Source organism: Candida jiufengensis (genome assembly GCF_024610255.1).
Source record: "Candida jiufengensis strain CBS 10846 chromosome Unknown scaffold1, whole genome shotgun sequence".
Classification (NCBI taxonomy): Eukaryota; Fungi; Ascomycota; class Pichiomycetes; order Serinales; family Debaryomycetaceae; genus Lodderomyces; species Lodderomyces jiufengensis.
Window position 1 is genome coordinate 101,473 of NW_026261562.1, and position 19,559 is coordinate 121,031.

At 26.1% G+C, this 19,559-nt stretch overlaps 7 protein-coding genes across 7 annotated transcripts; 4 read left to right on the plus strand and 3 right to left on the minus strand. All coding sequences in view use genetic code 12, as the record gives it.

Annotated features, from left to right (window-relative positions):
• Positions 1–2,564: 2,564 nt before the first annotated feature.
• On the plus strand, positions 2,565–5,576 carry KGF54_003831 (protein kinase; the record flags this gene model as incomplete). Its single annotated transcript, XM_051764463.1, has 1 exon — positions 2,565–5,576. One exon carries the CDS (start codon positions 2,565–2,567, stop codon positions 5,574–5,576), a length of 3,012 nt encoding a protein of 1,003 aa, XP_051617873.1.
• Positions 5,577–6,112: 536 nt separating this feature from the next.
• On the plus strand, positions 6,113–9,163 carry KGF54_003832 (uncharacterized protein; the record flags this gene model as incomplete). The annotated part of the gene is made up of 1 exon (XM_051764464.1): positions 6,113–9,163. One exon carries the CDS (start codon positions 6,113–6,115, stop codon positions 9,161–9,163), a length of 3,051 nt encoding a protein of 1,016 aa, XP_051617874.1.
• A 59-nt stretch (positions 9,164–9,222) lies between these two features.
• Positions 9,223–10,050, minus strand: KGF54_003833 (rRNA-binding ribosome biosynthesis protein; the record flags this gene model as incomplete). Its single annotated transcript, XM_051764465.1, has 1 exon — positions 9,223–10,050. One exon carries the CDS (start codon positions 10,048–10,050, stop codon positions 9,223–9,225), a length of 828 nt encoding a protein of 275 aa, XP_051617875.1.
• A 308-nt stretch (positions 10,051–10,358) lies between these two features.
• KGF54_003834 (protein phosphatase regulator) lies at positions 10,359–12,974 on the minus strand (the record flags this gene model as incomplete). The annotated part of the gene is made up of 1 exon (XM_051764466.1): positions 10,359–12,974. One exon carries the CDS (start codon positions 12,972–12,974, stop codon positions 10,359–10,361), a length of 2,616 nt encoding a protein of 871 aa, XP_051617876.1.
• A 502-nt stretch (positions 12,975–13,476) lies between these two features.
• Positions 13,477–13,890, plus strand: KGF54_003835 (uncharacterized protein; the record flags this gene model as incomplete). Its single annotated transcript, XM_051764467.1, has 1 exon — positions 13,477–13,890. The coding sequence occupies one exon, from the start codon at positions 13,477–13,479 to the stop codon at positions 13,888–13,890; it is 414 nt and encodes a 137-aa protein (XP_051617877.1).
• A 211-nt stretch (positions 13,891–14,101) lies between these two features.
• Positions 14,102–15,022, minus strand: ERG25 (methylsterol monooxygenase; the record flags this gene model as incomplete). The annotated part of the gene is made up of 1 exon (XM_051764468.1): positions 14,102–15,022. The coding sequence occupies one exon, from the start codon at positions 15,020–15,022 to the stop codon at positions 14,102–14,104; it is 921 nt and encodes a 306-aa protein (XP_051617878.1).
• Positions 15,023–16,754: 1,732 nt separating this feature from the next.
• RAD51 (recombinase) lies at positions 16,755–17,870 on the plus strand (the record flags this gene model as incomplete). Its single annotated transcript, XM_051764469.1, has 1 exon — positions 16,755–17,870. The coding sequence occupies one exon, from the start codon at positions 16,755–16,757 to the stop codon at positions 17,868–17,870; it is 1,116 nt and encodes a 371-aa protein (XP_051617879.1).
• Between the last annotated feature and the right edge of the window lie 1,689 nt (positions 17,871–19,559).

A 19,559-nucleotide genomic window follows, 5' to 3' on the forward strand; every position in this document is an offset into this window, starting at 1 on the left:
TAATTAAAAACAAATGATGTATAAATTTATCTCTGCTAATTACTAAGGGGGGCATTTACGATGAATGCAGATTCACAAGCTTGAATCGTTCTTACTAAATCTCAACTCCGACACAGATATAACCTATAACAAAAATATCAACACAAAAGCATTTCTTATCAATTCTCTAGTGAGGTTGAGCAGAAATCGCCAATGAGCTCCATTTTTAAATCAAATCATTGAGCTAGATATTCTCCGCAAGAGACAATAAAAATATATTCAGTAAAGGCATTTACATATAGCTTAAACTTTAATCCCCCTCCCTTTCCGCCCCTTAAAAGAGATGGTAACTTAAATGAAATGCCCCAAACCTAAAAATGAAAGATTTAAAGATTAGAAAGATAAGAAATTTTACAATTAAAATAAAAAACGTTTAAATTTATGGGGGAATTTTATGGAAGGTAGAAAATTAACCTCCACCGGATGTCAATTTTCGAGGGTGAATTAAGCGTGTTTTGGCCGTAAAGCTTAATTCGTTGAGCACTAATAATGGTACGCCAACTTGAATAAAATGTAAAACTAGTTTCAATATCAAGCAAAATCAAACTGGCCCATTGAGATCTAGTTTTTGTAGATACATTCATGACTCTTCAACTTGCTAACATGAGAAGCATATTGACAAATTTAATGGAGAAGGTACGAGCTATTTGATCGACTTGGTATGAAAAGAATTGGAATCAACCTTTTTGTAGAACGCAACAAGTCTTTTCTTTCGAGGCTAAAAAGTCACGTTAGCGCAATGTATTTGGTAGCTCATGGAGGTTATTTTTCCCTGATCGAATTTTATGTTGCAAAAAAAAAAGAACTGTTAGCAAAAAGGTACAAAGCAGTTGGTAGCAAATGCCTATTAAATATACGAGAAATTACGTCATAAAACCCTTTAATTACTATTATGTTTTGAATTAAAATAGGGCGATTCAGAATTTCAAATCTCCGCTTAAAGATTTAAAACAGCTTCTCCATAAATAATAAATAACAAAATCTTTAAATGAAACAGTAATTAAATGAGAAAAACATTGCTAACTCTAAAAGTTTCGTGAAGAAATCTTTGAAAGCGTCATTGAACTCAAATGATGAAAAAACAAATTTCTATAAAGTTTTATCGATATATCATTTTTAAAAATGCCCCAATGCTTATGTGATATTTAATACTATGATATTAAATACTATGATATTTAATACGTTCGTAATTTATATAGAAACGATTTATAAATAAACGAAAAATTTAATATTTACAATTAATTTCTATTTTTCAAAAATTTCTATTATTAATTTGTATTGTCTAATTAAATGCAACTTTACCAATCAATAATAAATGTCAATAATAGCTTCTTAATTCTATTAAATGCCTTATTCAATTATTTAGATCAATTATAATAATTTATACTTCAACCATGTGTTAAAGGTCATTCATTTATTCAAATAATTTCTTACTTACTTCTCTTTTTGTAAATATATCCATATATATATATTATATACATAAAATAATATGTAATAAAGTATAAACAAACTGGGGAATGAAAATAAAAAAATTGAATAAATATGTCAGAAAATTAATTAAAATATTTTGATCTTATATCAAATCATTATGATAGATCTTTTTTTAATTCCAAATTGAAATTGAATTCTTCGTTAATTATTAAAATAATTATTTCTATTTTGTTATTTTTCTTTAAGTCTATATAAGTTTCAGAATTTTTGATTTATTGTATGTTTATAATTTCTCCATTTTAAGAAATTATTATAATTTTTATTACTAAATAAATAAAAAGTAAACAAATGTAAATAATAACACAATAATAGAATAATAATAATAATAACAACAAAAGAAGACTTTTCATCAAAATAGAAGATTTGAATTTTATATATATCTTTTTTCTTCTTCATTCAAACTTATTTATCATTGAAAAGATTTCATTAAAGAATAGACATATCAAATTAATTTATCATTCATTAATTAATTTATTGTACTTGTAATTGATTAAGAAATAAATTAAAATTAAAAACTTCAAGATTTAAGATCGCGAAAAAATCATACAATAATTTTAAAGTTTAGATCAAATATATAAATTTATATTTTCATTAATTGACAACCAAATTTTTAATTGGAATTTTGAATTTTTTATATATTATAAAATTAGAAGAACATTGGAAAGGAATACAATTGATATTAAATAAGAGATTAGAAGTATTTGAAAGAAGTTTATTTAATTAATTAAAAAAGGACTTCATTACCATCACTTTCCTTTTAAATAAAATACAACATATTTATCAAACAACTTCAAATCAAAATCAATTTTATCACATCATTAAATTACAACACTTTTTAACAACACCTATACTTCACACTCATTTCATCAATTTTACACATTCCTTACTTTGATACCTTGTAACAATATTTTAGATTAAAATTAGACTTTTACTTTCACTTTACATTTTGCAAATTACTAAATATTAGACATATATTTGGATTCCTTTTTTTAAGATATTGTTTCTTTTCCTCATTTAATTAATTACATATTAAAATGACTACAAATGTTGTAATATCAAATACAACTGATTTATTTTCTAATAATAATCAAGATTATTTACCAAAAAGATCAAATTCAAGACACTCATCAAATTCATCATCATCAAATTATAACAATATTAACAATAACTATACTTCAAATACTGAAAATTCGAGTCTTAACAATAATATACCGCGTGTTGTAAATGATAATATGCAACAACAATATCAACAGCAACAACAGTACCAATATCAACAACAGCAGTATCAACAATATCAACAACAACAACAACAACAACAATCAGCACCTACGTCTTCATCTTCTTCAACTACAATATCAACAATGGCTGGATCAAACTCATCTACAAATTTATCAAAAAGAGTACATAGAGAAGTTAGATTTGGTTCATATATTTTAGGATCAACTTTAGGTGAAGGAGAATTTGGAAAAGTTAAATTAGGTTGGAGAAAAGATGGTAAAATTCCAAGTCAAGTTGCAATAAAATTAATTAAAAGATCAACTATTGTAAAAGATTCAGATTCTGAAATTAAAATTCATAGAGAAATAAATTCATTAAAATTATTAAATCATCCAAATATTGTAAATTTAGTTGAAGTTATGAAAAGTGGGAAATATGTGGGGATAGTTTTAGAATATGCTTCAGGTGGTGAATTATTTGATTATATTTTACAACATAAGTACTTAAAAGAATCAATAGCTAAAAAATTATTTGCTCAATTAGTTAGTGGAGTTGATTATATGCATTCGAAGGGGTTAATCCATCGAGATTTAAAATTAGAAAATTTATTATTAGATAAACATAAAAATGTTATAATAAGTGATTTTGGATTTGTAAATTCTTATAATAAAGATCGTAATGATTTAATGAAAACAAGTTGTGGATCCCCATGTTATGCAGCACCAGAATTAGTATTAACTCAAACACCTTATGAAGGCAGAAAAGTTGATATATGGTCATTGGGAGTAATATTATTTGCAATGTTGTCCGGATATTTACCATTTGATGATGATCCAGAAAATGAAGATGGTTCAGATATTATTAAACTTTATCATTATATATGTAAAACTCCATTAACTTTTCCAGAATTTGTAAGTCCATTAGCAAGAGATTTATTAAGAAAAATTATAGTTTCTGATCCAAAGAAAAGAATTAATATTGAAGAAATTAGAACTCATTCATTTTTAAGTTCATATTCTCAATTATTATCAATTAGACAACCAGATTGGGATAGAATTTATAAAGAAAAACAAAAACCAATTGTTGTTGAACCTCAAGCACCAACTTATAATAAACGTTATTCAATGGTCAATATTCCAACATATTCATCATCATTGGTTGGTTCATCAATGCAACATCAATATTCACAAATTAATCAAATCCATCAACCTCAATCACAATCACAACCACAATCACAACCACAATCACAACAAAGTCAACCAATATCATCACATTCAAGATCTTATTCATCAACTAGTATTAGTTTATTGTATGCATCACCATCAATGTCAAATGGTACTAATTCTCATCATCCATCAGATTCAACTGATACATTAGCATTATCTAAAACTCCTTCACCTAAAAAACCATCATCAGTTTCACCAACAAGAGGTCATCAAAAATCTGCATCAATATCAAATTCAACTTCAAGTGCAAGTTTTGCTTTGAAGGCAGTTGTACATGATGATATATTATCATCAAGACCAACTATTTTAGCTAGCAACAATAATTATACAAGTGCATCTACTATATCAACAATTGTTGAAAGTCCAACTAAACCACAACATTCATTTGATCAACAACAAGGTAGAACAACACCAATATTATTACCACCAAAAGAATTTGCAAAATTACCTCATGCAACTAAAAAACCAAGACCAACATCATATCATCCATCTTCAATGTCATCAATAATGCCAACATATAAAGAAATTATAAAATTACCAAATAATTCAAATAATTCTACAAATTCAGTAACTCAATATATTTCAACTTCACCACCAAAAGAAATATTTAATGCAGAAAGATCTCAACAACTGAGTAGAAGAAATTCAGTTGTAACTCATTTGAATGTAAATGGGGTCTTAACAAAAGAACATCATCAAATTATAAATGATTCTCCAGATAATAAAAGAAATTCAGTATTAAGTTATTTAGAAGATAAAATTGAAGCATTAGATTTGACTGATTCTCATTCTCATTCACCAACAAAAGAGCAATCACCATTAAGTGCTGTAGAACCGGTAACTTCTAAAGATAACGAAGAACCAGTCAAAGAAGAAAATGATGTAGAAACCGAGAAGGTTGAAGTAGACACTAAATTGGTAGAAATTGAAAATGAAACTGATAATAAAGATAAAGAAGTTGAACAAAAACAAGAGACGCCAGTTGAAGAATTACCAGCACCAGTTGAAGAATATATTGAAAAATTAGCATCACAAACTTCAGATATACTTGACACGCCGGCACCAGCAACTGAACCAAAAGATAAATCACCAAAACCAACTATGATCATTCCAAAACCAACAACAAAAGTGAGTAGAAGACATAGTATAATATCAAGAAGATCAATATCAACAAATAAAAGTGATGAGAATAAAGAAAATAAAGAAATTATATCAAAAGAAGCTAAAAAGAAAAATAGATTTTCATTATTATCATTTTATTCAACTTACAATAACAACTCATCAAATGTTTCATTATCATCATCAACAAATAAAGATATTTTAACTAGTAACACCAACATTCAAGGTTCATCAAAACCAAGAAAAGCATTAGGACCATCAAATGAATCGAATATACCAAAACAATCAACAACTTCATCAAAACAACAAAGAGTCAATTCATCAAACTCGTCAACATCTACTAAAAGACAATCAATTCTAGAAGTTCCTCAATCAAATAATTCTAATGGTGGTGCAAATAGAAATAATGAGACAAAAGAATCAAGTACTGCTAAAAAAGTAATGGATTTTTTCAAAAGAAGAAGTATATATAATGTAGTTTAGATAAGTAGAAGCATGATTGATTTAATAAAAGCATAGATTATTGTATTATTACAACATGATATAGCACTATTTTGTTTTAACGGAATTAAAATTTAGTTTGTGGCAAATAGTATTATAAATTAAAACTTACTGCTACCAAATTTTGTTACAAGAATTGCATCTCAATCAAAAGGGAGCAGGACCAATATTTACTATTTACATTATTCGCAAATATCAATATGTCATAATTCTGAAAGGGCGATAACTCCAAATTTGGTTTTAGTTCCATTTTGAAGAAAGGCAATAATTCTTGCTGAAACATTCTGAGACATAAATTTGAATTCAAAACATGAGTGACTAATATTTATTGTTTTTACTTTTATTAATATAATGTATGCATATTTTATTAAATTGTAGTTTCTTTTTTAAATCTCTTTTGACACAAAATGTAATGATAGATTAGTTTTGAAAATAATTATAAGTAGACCCTAAATTTCATTAATTTTTCAAATTTTTGTTTATTTCAATAACAAAACTAACTTTGAAGATCATTATATATGACAGTTGAAGCAAATAGTAATGCGGTTACAGGATCTAATGATCCAGTGCCGTCTCAACATTCTCGAGGTCAAAATCAAAGACTTCGAACATTTATTCAAAATGGTATAGAAATCGAAATTCAAGAAGCAAATGATGAAAATCAAAGTTCACCTCAACAACAACCATCAAATTCAAAATCAAAAAAGTCAAACAATAAGTCAAAAAAATTGCATACTCATAACCAAAATCATCAGCACAAACACTCACATCATAAACAAAAACATCAACATCAACATCAACATCAACAATTACAAACACCCCCACCACAACTAGATGAATCATTAGGTACAACAATAATAACAGAAATTCAACAAGATGAATATGTTTGTTTAATATGTACATCTACAATAAATCAAGAATCCACCATTTGGAGTTGTCAAGATTGTTTTAGAGTTTATGATTTAGATTGTATACAAAGTTGGGCATTAAAAGGTTCATCAACAAATAAAACCAACAAAACTTGGAGATGTCCTGCTTGTAATAATGAACATTCAAAAATACCTAAATTATTTACATGTTGGTGTGGTAAAATCAAAAATCCAGAAAAAAATCCATTAATGCCTTTCAGTTGTGGTAATTCATGTAATTTTAAATATTCAGATTGTATACATAGATGTTTAAACATATGTCATCCAGGTAAACATCCCGTATGTGGTGCAACTGGACCTATATTAAAATGTCATTGTGGGAAACAAAGAAAACAATTACCTTGTTTAATTACTCCTTATAAAAAGGGATGGAAATGTGATTTAGAATGTAACAAAGTATTATGTGATTTAGGACATAAATGTGAAAAGGGATGTCATGGTGGTTCATGTGGGAAATGTCAACAAAAATTAGAATATAAATGTTATTGTGGTGATACTATTCTTAAAACTAAATGTTTTAAAAGAGAACCTAAAAATTGTGAGAATTATAAAGGTGAGAAATGGATAGGTGGTGGATCATGTAATAAATTAAAAAAGATATTTTATGAATGTGGTGAACATTATGAAACTTTTGAATGTGAACCACCTCCAAATTTAGAACTTCAAAAATGTAAATATTCACCAGATTTAATATCTACTTGTTATTGTGGTAAAACTTCAATAGATTTTTCAAATCGTACAAAATGTACTGATCCAGTAGCTGAATGTGATCAAGTATGTGATAAATTATTATCATGTGGTCATTTTTGTGAATTTAAATGTCATGAAGGTGAATGTGAATGTACTGGAATATTTGATATTGCTTGTGATTGTGGTCATGAACAATTTATTGCTCCATGTAAATATTTGAAATCAAACAAAACTCCCAAATGTCATCATAAATGTTCAGTCTTATTAAATTGTAGAAAACATTATCATAGAAAAGAATGTTGTGAATTTGAAAGTGTTGCATTATATAGGGAGAAATTAAAGAAAAAAGCAATTAGAAATAATATTAGAACAAATTTTAGAGATGATATTATGTCAATTGAAGCAGCTCATATTTGTACTCAAACATGTAATAGATTAAAATCATGTGGTCAACATTATTGTCAAGCTATGTGTCATTCAGGTCCTTGTGAAATATGTTTAGAATCTACAAATGATGACTTGGTATGTAACTGTGGTAAAACTATTATACCTGCGCCAGTTAGATGTGGTACAGAATTAATTTGTCATGAACAATGTACAAGACCAACTGAATGTGGTCATAGACAAGAGCCACATGAATGTCATGGTGATAATGTATCTTGTCCAAAATGTACAGTAATAGTCAAAAAGACATGTGATTGTGGATCAAGAAATGATTTACCAGGTATAATGTGTTCACAAGAAAGAGTAAGTTGTGGTAAAATGTGTCTTGTACCAAAAGATTGCGGTCATCCATGTTTGAAAACTTGCTCGGCTGAATGTACAAAAGAAAATAAACATAATGATAGTTCACAATGTGTATCAAATTGTTCTAAAATTAGAAATAATTGTCCTCATTTATGTAAACAAAAATGTCATTTTAATAAACCTGGTAAAAATTCAAATTGTGATGCTTTAAAATGTTTGGAACAAGTTTCAGTTAGTTGTTCATGTGGTAACTTAACTAAGAAAGTTAAATGTGGTGCATCAACAATTGATTCAACTTCAATTGGTACAATTATTCCATGTGATGAATCATGTGCCATAGCTAAAAGAGATTCACAATTGAAATCAGCATTCTCATTAGAATCAACTCCAACACCGTCAATAATCAATGAAGATGATGAAAGTTTAAGATATTCAGAATTTGTATTACAAACATATCAAAAACAAAGAAAATGGTGTACTAAAATTGAAGATATAATACGTACTTTTATTGAAGATTATAATTTACAAATTGAAAAAGGAATAGAGAGACCTAAAAAGACTTATCATTTCCCACCAATGACATCTCCACAAAGACAATTTATTCATGAATTCTCTAAAACTTTTAAATTATATTCCGAATCTCAAGATTTAGAACCAAAAAGATCTGTTTTCATTGTTGTAACAAGATTAACTATATTACCAGCGATAGATTTAAAAAATTATCAAGAAATTATTGATTCAAAACAAATGGAAATTAATAAATATGAAAATATGACACAACAAGAAATAGATAATGAATTATATAATTCTATTATAATTCAAGATACTTTCTTTGGGGTAACAAAAGAAGATTTGAACAAGCAGTTACTCGAATCCAATCAAATTGATGGGTTTCAAATTTCATGGTTAAAAGAAAATACATTTATTATATATGATCCAAATTGGTATTTAAAAATGGATAAAGAATTTGAATTAATGTTATTAGAATTATGTTTAATGATTAAACCAAATTTGAGATTAAATTCATTAGCATTTGATTGTAAATTAGCTTTGGTTGATCCTTCTATTAATTATGTTTTAAAAATTGATAAGAGGAAATATGAAGTTAAACAAGTAGATCAAGAATTCGAGGAGAAAGAGTTAAAGAGTAATAATAAATTTGATGTTTTAAATGGGGATGAAGTTGTAAAAATTAGAACTTAAACTTTATAGAACTTTTGTGAATTATAAATTATACAAAGATATATTTTTTGCATCGTAAGTCAATCTGCAGATTCTTCTAGTTGAATTGGTTCGGTTTTTTCTTCTTTATGCTCAATTTCTGTATTATCATTATTCTCTTCGTTTGTGTTAACTTCTTCATCATTTGATTTTTTATGTTTCCTCCTTCTATTAGGTTTCTTATCTTTAGTCTCAATAGTTTGTGGTGGTTGTTCTTTCTTCTTCTTTTTAATACTTAATGGATTTGGACCTTTAGGACCTTTCCTTTTCTTTTTTGCAGGTTCTTCACTTTCTTCATTATCTTCTTTTGTTGCTTCTTCTTTTTGTTTTTTATCTTTTTGACCAGCTTTTAAATCATTTAATCCAGCAGTTAATTTTTTATTTTCCCAATTGTTACTATATTTTGCCGTGGATTCACTTAATGGTTCCATTACCATAACTGATGATTTATTCATATAAATTAGAGGTACACCTGGTACTGATCTTAGTCTTTTACGTAGGTCTAAATCTTGTGTTGATACTACGTATCTATGTTTATTTTCACCATTTATATTTACAATAGATTCAATACAATCTTGAGGATTTATTGGTTGTCGATGATTACATTTTCTTCTTTCGAAATTTTTTGCAATAGATATAGCTTTTTCATTTTTGGAGTTATATAAATCTTGGATACAACATTGGGTTATCATTGGTTTATTTTCTGCTTGAATTGTTTTATTAAATCCATTTGTTATATTATATGATGAATCTGAACATTTTATGATAATGTTTGAATCGACTATTAATTGATATGGTTCTCGAAATTTGAATGTATAATGATATATGTTCATTTGCTTTTTATATGATTTTGCTCTCTTTTGTCTCATTTTGGAGAAGTTTGGTGGTTGTTATTATTGACTTGAATTGAACTGGTTGTAAGTAAGTTTGATTCAATTTGTGATCTTTAGATACAAGATGAGATTTATGTTACACAAAACTTGAAACTTTATAAGATTAAGTTGCAAAAAAAGAATAATGCAGAGACTACACAAGAGAAAATCATTTTGAACTTGAAATGAAATGAAAAAAATGTATTATTAAATGCAAAATGAAAATTGAAAAAAAATTGAAGTCTCTATATAGTCTGTTTTTAAAAAAATTAGTGTTTGATGAATAGTTATATCTAGTTTATAATTTACAGCAGTTTGAAACTAAATTTAGATAATCTGCCTTTAGGTTTCGGTTGTATATAATCGGCTGGACTTATGGCAGCAATAGCGGCTGGATTTGCAACATTAATATTGTTGTTTTGATTATTGGTGGTATTATTTTCTTCTAAAACTTGATTCGCTTTAAATGACATACTTTCTTCTTTTAAAAATTGATCACTCTTGGCGTAATATTGTTTTGCAATTTTGGAAGGTGATCTGAATACTGCAAAATTTCTTAATATTGCATGAGAATATTTCGTTGGTGCATCTTCTGCTTCATTATACTCTGGGACACCAATAAATCTGACTTTTTTGATTATTGTTGATGTTACTTCTATTGTTGCCGTTGTATCATCTGAATCAGATAAGTTTGAAATTGTAGTTGTTGGTTTTGGTTCTGTTCCATTTTGTGATTGATTTGTTGAAGCTTGTTCTTGAACTTGTGGTTCTGGTGTACCACTTAAAGTTGATGAGGAAGTTGTTGAAGTTGATGCTATGTCATCTGGGATATGGCTATTACGTTGAGTATTTTGTCTTGTTACAGAATCTCTTGTTCTTCTTATTGGTTGACCGTAATTATTTAATGGTGAAGTTTGTTGTGGTGGTTGTTGTGATTTTACTTGATCATTCTGTTTTGGAGCATCAATATATCTTCTTCTTTGTATTTTATTAGGATGATTCGGATCGTAAGTCACTGTAGTTAAAGTTTCCTTTTGTTGAGTGACTAAATCACCAGATTTGGCTGCAGTTCTAACATGTTCTTGAAATCTTTGTGAAGCCGATAATTTTGAATTTACTGGTGTTACATCAACAACTTCTTCTTCTTCAACAGCCAACAATTTTTTGGTCAAGTTACTTGTTGGATTTACAGATTGTTCCTTTGACTTTGATTTTTCTTCAGATTGTTGATTTGTAGGTTCGGTAGTTGTCAGTGATTTTTGAGGAGATGAATTTGATTTGAGTCCACTTTTAGATAATGCAGCAGCTGCTCCTGAAGTTGCAATTGCTTCATTTATGGAAGGTTGAGAATCTGATCTTTTACGACCTTGTGGTGAAGTAATCGGTTGTGTGGCTTTACCGTTGGATATTTTGGAGTCATTATTATCGGCTGAACTGGTCAGTGGTTGTTGTTGTTGTTGTTGCATAAATAGCATTGAGTTAGGTCTAGGTCTTGGTGAGGCTTTATTTGGTGATGTTATTGAGTTTTTTCTTAATAAACCTGATGATGAATTACTATTGTTACTACTTACGCTTGAAGTTGAAGAAGATCTTGATCGTCTTACGGTTTCATTAACATCCAATTTTTTTAATTGACTATTTAGCGTTCCATTTGATTTTTTGGCTTGTAGTTGTTGCTGCTGTTGTTGTTGCTGTTGTTGTTGTTGTTGTACTTCAGGTATTGAATTATAAATTTTATCCAAATTTGACATTGGTAAATGATAAATACTTCTAAATTTTCTTTCTGAGACAATCCAATTTATACCGAATTCTTTTAAAATTGATAAGGATTTCTCAATAATATTTAAACCTTGACTTGCAAAATTTATATGATTTAAAATATTCTTATTATTTATTTCAAATTTTGAATCTTGACGTATTAATCTTGTTATATTTGCAATTAATGTACCATTTTTTTTCATTGAATTATAATATTCATCCATATTTTTTAATACTGTGGTTTTAAAAAATGCAGAATTTGGTGAATGAAATAAAAATTTTGAATCAAGTAAATGTTGGTGGTTAGATAGATATATTTTTCTACCAAATCTTCTAATTATTGTATAAATTTCATTTAATCTTTGAGTGATTAAAAATACTTTATGAATTGCATATGAATCTTTTGAGGAGTCTGGTTTTTTCAACTGATTTATCAAAGGTTTTAGTTTAGTTAACAGATTTTCAATTTGACTTATAATTACAAATATTTCTTTTATGTCCATATCAATTAATGAAGCTTCTTGATAATTTTGATTTTGTTGTTCTTCTTTGTTGATTGGGAAAGTTAAATCATTTAATTCTAAATCAATATCATTATGGAAAATTTCATTGGATATAATTTTACCTAATTCTGTATAATATGAATCTAAATTTATATCTTTTAAACTATTTGTTTTATCAATTTTGGCTAGTGATAATTTTTTCAAATAACCATTAAGACAAATATTACTTAAATTTTCCAATTGTTTTAAACATTTACGAGCTGTATCAATTGTTGGCATATCATCTAATGCAGTTACAGGTAAATCGGGTATATCATATGGAATATGAGATACCGCTGTCGAGATATTAATTGTACTAATTGTAACAGGTTGAAAATGAGATAATTTATCAAATTTTGAATCAAAAGCTTTATCATTTATTGCAAAAGTATTTCCTGATAATAAAACAATATAATGTAATAATGGTAATTCATTTTCTAATGATTGTAACTTTTTAATTGATGTTATAAATTTTTTCAATTTAAAAATTCCATATTCATATTGTAAAATTTTACAATCTAATGAAGTAATTAAATTTGGTTTATATGTTGGTGAATTTATTTGAATTTTATTATTTGACGCGTTATTCCCATTAGGAATTTGAGTGATTGATTCACTCATATAATTTTAATCCAATTAAATTGATGTGTTGATAAGTTACTAATTTTTGAAGTTCGTTTCTTTCTTGATTAATTGTTGATTTTAAAATTTAAATTTTGATCTAATTAATAACCTTTTAAATTGCTTTAGAAAAAAAGTTTAATTTATTCTATTAAAATTTTGATAATTTACTGTAATTAAGTTATCAAGTGAATGATAATTGAGGAATTTGTAAATGATTATAAATGAATTCTATTATATCAATTTGAATTTGATCTGTTAAAATGAATTTAATTATATTTAATTATGGTTGCAACTGAAATTATAATAATAGAATTCTAATGTTGATAAATATTATAATAAATTAGACAAAAAATAAAATAGATAGTAAATACTGTATATAATAATTACTATTCAATTTATTATACTTATAAATTAATTAGAATCAAACATTATTCCAAATTAATTATCTAGTATAATTTATATAAATATATAAATATATAATCAATCAATCATTCCAAAAATGGCATCATCTAATCAATATATACTATATATAGTAGGATTACTACTATTATTACATTCAGGTTATTCATCATTTGAATTTCATAAATTTATAATACATAATAATTCAATAAATTCAATAAATTCACCAACAAATTTACCATTAGATATATCAATTGAAGCTATTATAGGGTTTATAATTATATTAATTGGTTCAATAATAAGTATTGAAAATTCAAATTATTTATCAATTGAAAATAAGATTATAAAAGAAGAATTTAAATATTTAAAATCAATAAATTTATCTGATAGTTTTCAAATTGGTGAAAAAATTGGTATTGGTGAATTTGAAGAATTAAATTCAAGATTACCTTTTATTGATATTGTTAAAATTAGAAATGACTATAGCAAATGGGTTAATGAAGAAAAAAAGTAGAGATTACAATAAAATCTTCTTATTAATGCATTATTATTATTATTATTATTACTTTTTTTGTATTTGATTGAAAATATATATATAAATTTCTATAAATAATTTTGAAACTTTTATTTGATTGATTGATTAATATACAATTTGATTAATAGCATGTTATTAATTGATACATTACATTATATTGTCTCTGATTAAAATGTTACAAATGATTACCTTAAATGTTCTTTTTTGATTGTAATTTTCCTTCTCTTTTAGCTTTTGCTTTTGGTCCTGCTTCTGTTCCTAATAAATAATCCCACCATCTAAATGAAGAAGAATAACCACCAACAAAATAATGATGATGTTCATCATGATGATCTGCACCAGCCCAAAATGGTAAAAAATGATGTAATGACCAAGGAAATTCATAACCAGAATGAGAATCAACTGCTTGAAATAATCTTAATATAATCCATACTGATACAGTAAATAAATGTAAATCACCAGTTAATAAACACCATAAAATTGGTATACCAACTGTACCTAAACCTAATAATGCAACTTCTATAGGATGAGCATATTCAGCAGCCAAACCAAATGGAGCAGCATATCTATGATGTTGTTTATGAATATATTTATAAAAAACACCATAATGTAAACCTCTATGAAACCAATAATGCCAAGTATCTTCTAAAATAAAAAAGATTGACCATTGTAATAACATAGTTGTTAATTTTGGAAATGGTACTTGATAAGTAATACCAATTTTTTGACATAAAGGATGGAAAAACCAAATTGGAAAAGCTTCAACTAAAAAATGAGAAGTTAAAACAGATTTTAAACATTCCCATTGTTCTTTATCACTTGGAATTTTTTCATCTTGAATTTTCCAACGATTGAAAAATGGAATTCTATCTATTATAGCCCATGGTAAACATCTACCAAAATAAAATATTTCATGAGTTAAAAAAAATAATAAACCAGTTGCAAATAAATCATTATTCATATAATAATAATAAGAACCCCATAATTTTTCAATAAAATTTAAATTATTTAATTGATTAAAATTATTAAAACAATCTGAAAAAGATGTACCATTTGTAAATGATGAATAATCATTATAAACATGACTTGTACTTGAAGGGAATAATGACATATTATTTAAATGTATATAATTTGTTGTAATTTATTTTTGTTGAAAATTATTTTATGATAAATATGTTATGATTTTGATTTATTTTATGAAAAATATATATATGTTGAAATATAATTAAAATTATTGTTGAATATGTTATAAAAGTGAATGAATTGATTAATCAAATATTAATTCCAAAAATATTGAAAGAATAAAATGATTAATTTCCTTCTATCTTTTATACAAAAAAAAAAGGAAGAAATGATTGTGTATTAATTTGAATAATATATAAATACAATAAATTTATTATGCTGTAGAAATCTATTCTATTATAATTTTATTATTAGTGTTAAGTAGATAATAATAATAAAAAGAAATTTTTGATACAATTAGAAGAGAAAAAAAAGGAGTGTATATAATATTAATAATAATAACAACTCTATACGAGATAAACGAAATAAAAAAATTGCATTAGCCATAAATTAAATTAAATTAATTGATTTTTAAACGATATAATAATAATAAACTATATAATAAACTGTAATAGAAAAATCATTATTTATCTTATCATTTCATGTATATTTTAATGATTTTTGAACCCCTTAATTCCAATCTATCAATTTTGAATTAATCTTAAATCTGATTAGATTTAATGAGCTTTAATTTAATTTCTATTTAAATTTTTTAAAAACGTACAAACATCGCTAAGATCTAAGATGCACATAACGATCGTATATTTGAAATCATTCTTGATTTATATTATAAATATATTAGTTGAATCTTCAATTTTGATTAATGATCCATCAAATGATTATGAAAAAATATTTTACTCCTAAGAGTATCTCCGTCATTATACGTTAGCCTATATCATTTATTTTGAATACAAATTTAAATTGTAAGACATACATGTGATATAGTCGTGTAATTACTGAAACTCCTCTAAAAGAATTAGTATTACAATAAAAATGAACTTTCATATTATTCCAACTTTTCTCTCAAAGTCTTGCAAGTATGATAGCAATGGTATCAATCAATTTTTTGTAAAATTTTGAATGTACTTTGTATGAGGTTCATTATCGATTTTCCATTATCTTCTATTAATTTGCAAGGTTTTGTAATTATTTAATGGTTGTAAATCCTTTTAATTTCGCACTAAAATTAAATTTTTAGGTCGAAAAGATTGTTATTTTCACTTCATTTCGGGGTTAGATATTGGGTACATTAACATTTCCAAATTTCGAGCTAGATCTTACTTAGATACGTTGAAAGACATTGTTATTTTGAATTGTAGAATGAATAAGGCTGTGTCATGTGTGATTTAACAAAGATGAAATTACTTAAAATCCCCGTCGTAGTATGTCTCATTTATATTGTAGTAATGAATTCAAATATTTGATTCACCCACAAGCAAAATTTCGTACAAATTTTTATAAATTTCATACTCTTAATTTCCACTCTAGCTCTAAACATGTTGTTTCAGTCAACTGAAGTAACTCAGACCATTATCTTTTTGCTAGTTACAGTTGAATTTGTAACGTTGGAGACTCTTCAAAAGCTCAAACCCAATATTCATCTATTATTGAAGTACGGATCTAATTCAAATTCTTAACTATATGGAATACGATATTCAATACACAAAAAAATAAATCTTAGATTTAAAAAACTGAGATCAAAAACAACGCGAAATAATAAATATAAGCACGCGTCTAATTAATAATATCATACACTTTACTTATAGAATTTAAATCAATTAATGACACAATCAGAAGTTGAAATTCAACAACAAAGATTAGAAAGTACTAATATATCAAATAATAATATGGAAGAAAATGGTCATCATCATACTCAAAATGGTAATGGTACTATAGTAGAAGAAGAAGAAGAAGAATTAAGTGGACCATTATTAATTGAACAATTAGAAGGTAATGGTATAACTTCATCAGATATTAAAAAATTAAAATCAGAAGGATATCATACTATTGAAAGTATTGCTTATACTCCAAAAAGAATATTATTAACTGTTAAAGGTATAAGTGAATCAAAAGCTGAAAAAATTTCAAATGAAGCAGCTAAATTAGTTCCCTTGGGTTTTACAACTGCAAGTGAGTTTCATTCAAGAAGATCAGAACTTATATGTTTAACAACTGGTTCAAAACAATTAGATACTTTATTGGGTGGTGGTATTGAAACAGGTTCAATAACAGAATTATTTGGAGAATTTAGAACTGGTAAATCACAATTATGTCATACATTAGCAGTTACATGTCAATTACCAATAGATATGGGAGGTGGAGAAGGTAAATGTCTTTATATAGATACAGAAGGAACATTTAGACCTAATAGATTAGTTTCAATAGCAAATAGATTTGGTTTAAGTCCAAATGATTGTTTAGATAATGTTGCATATGCAAGAGCTTATAATGCAGAACATCAATTAAATTTATTAAATTTAGCAGCTCAAATGATGGCAGAATCAAGATTTTCATTATTAATAGTAGATAGTATAATGTCATTATATAGAACTGATTATGCAGGTAGAGGTGAATTAAGTGCAAGACAAACTCATGTTGCAAAATTTATGAGATTTTTACAAAGATTAGCAGATGAATTTGGTATTGCAGTAGTTATAACAAATCAAGTTGTTGCTCAAGTTGATGGTCAAGCAGGAATGTATAATCCAGATCCAAAAAAACCAATTGGTGGTAATATTATTGCTCATTCTTCAACAACAAGATTATCATTAAAAAAGGCAAGAGGTGAACAAAGAATTTGTAAAGTTTATGATAGTCCTTGTTTACCAGAAAGTGATTGTTTATTTGCAATTTATGAAGATGGAATTGGTGATCCAAAAATTGAAGAAAATGATTAAAGAAGTTCTTTGAATTGATTTTTATTGGGGTTTAGTGATTAATTATTTAATGTGATTTATAAATTTTTTTATTTCTTTTTTATGTTACTTTTACTAAGTATATTTAAATAGTATATAGTAGTAAATTTAATGAATATATTTAATTCAAAGAGAAATTGATAAATTTGATCAATAAAATCTGGATTAAATTCAAAAGTGGAGTCCTTCTAGTCCCTTTTTATATTAAATAAATGATATAATTTGATATTAATTTTACTTATTAATCCATTTTAATAATCGGATTAAATATAAATATACCTTACTTTAAAATATGGAACAAAAAGAAATAAAATAACGTTCGTAATAAAAAAATTTAATATGTTGATCGTTTAGATAAAAAATTAAATTAAGACTAGATGCAGTACACAGCACATTTATAAAACTTCATACCGCTTTTAATTGAAAAACAGTTGACAAGTCCTATATAAGGTATAATAACTTAAATAGACTGCACCTATATTAAAATAGATTTAGCTACAAAAATAGAAATAAAATCTGCACGGCATAATCACCAATTTGAATATTTTTACAAAATGACGTTTAAATCTGAATCAAAGAGAGGACAGACCAGCAAAAACTGCTAAATTTTTTGATCAGGGAAAAATAACCTCCGTGAGCTACCAAATACATTGCGCCAACGTGACTATTTAGCCTCGAAAGAAAAGACTTGTTGCGTTCTACAAAAAGGTTAATTCTCATTCTTTTCATATCGAGTCGATCAAATAGCTCGTACCCTCTCCATTAAATTTGTCAATATGCTTCTCTGCTAGCAAGTTGAAGAGTCATAAATGTATCTACAAAAATTAGATCTCAATGGGCCTGTTCGATTTTGCTTGATATTGAAACTAATTTTACAATTTATTAAAGCTGGCGTAGCATTTTATTAGTGCTCAACAGATTAAGCTTTACCGGCCAGAACACGCTTATGTCACCCTCGAAAATTGACATCCGGTGGAGGTTAATTTTCTACCTTCAAATTTTTTATTTAAATTTTTCTCGTCATAAATTTGAAATGACTGATTGATAGATCAATTGAAATTTGAAGTTACCCTTAGTATACGTCAGTTCCTAACATTGAATTTTTTGTCTCACTCTTTAACAATGTAGTACTTGGCCCTTTAATTCATAGAATTATATTGATCTAATTATTCAATATAATGTCTTACTGAGAATAAATTTAAGCCTTTTAACAAAACCCATCTTATTTTGTAAATATACTTAATTCAACTAAAATTAAATTTAGTCATAAATAAAATTTTTTCATTCTTCCTTTAAAGCCATTCTCTTTAATATTTCATTATATATAAATTGTAATTTTGTGTAAATAATCTAAATTTTTTATCTTTTTCATCAGTAAATCATAATTGAGTCAATTTACACTACTCATACTTTATAATAATTAATAAAATTTATATTAAAAATTTAAAAAATTAATGTTTAATTTTCCCGCAAAATTCCAATTCCAATTTTTCAATTTATAACTTAGTTAATATTCATCATAATTCTACAAGGGAACAGCCCATCGCGTTGTGTCAAATATAAGTCATTTGGAGTTTCATTCATTATTGAATTTAATATTAAAGTAAATAATTCAAATATTTTCGTATTCAAAAATATATCAAATAGTCACTAGTATTTATTCAATCTCAA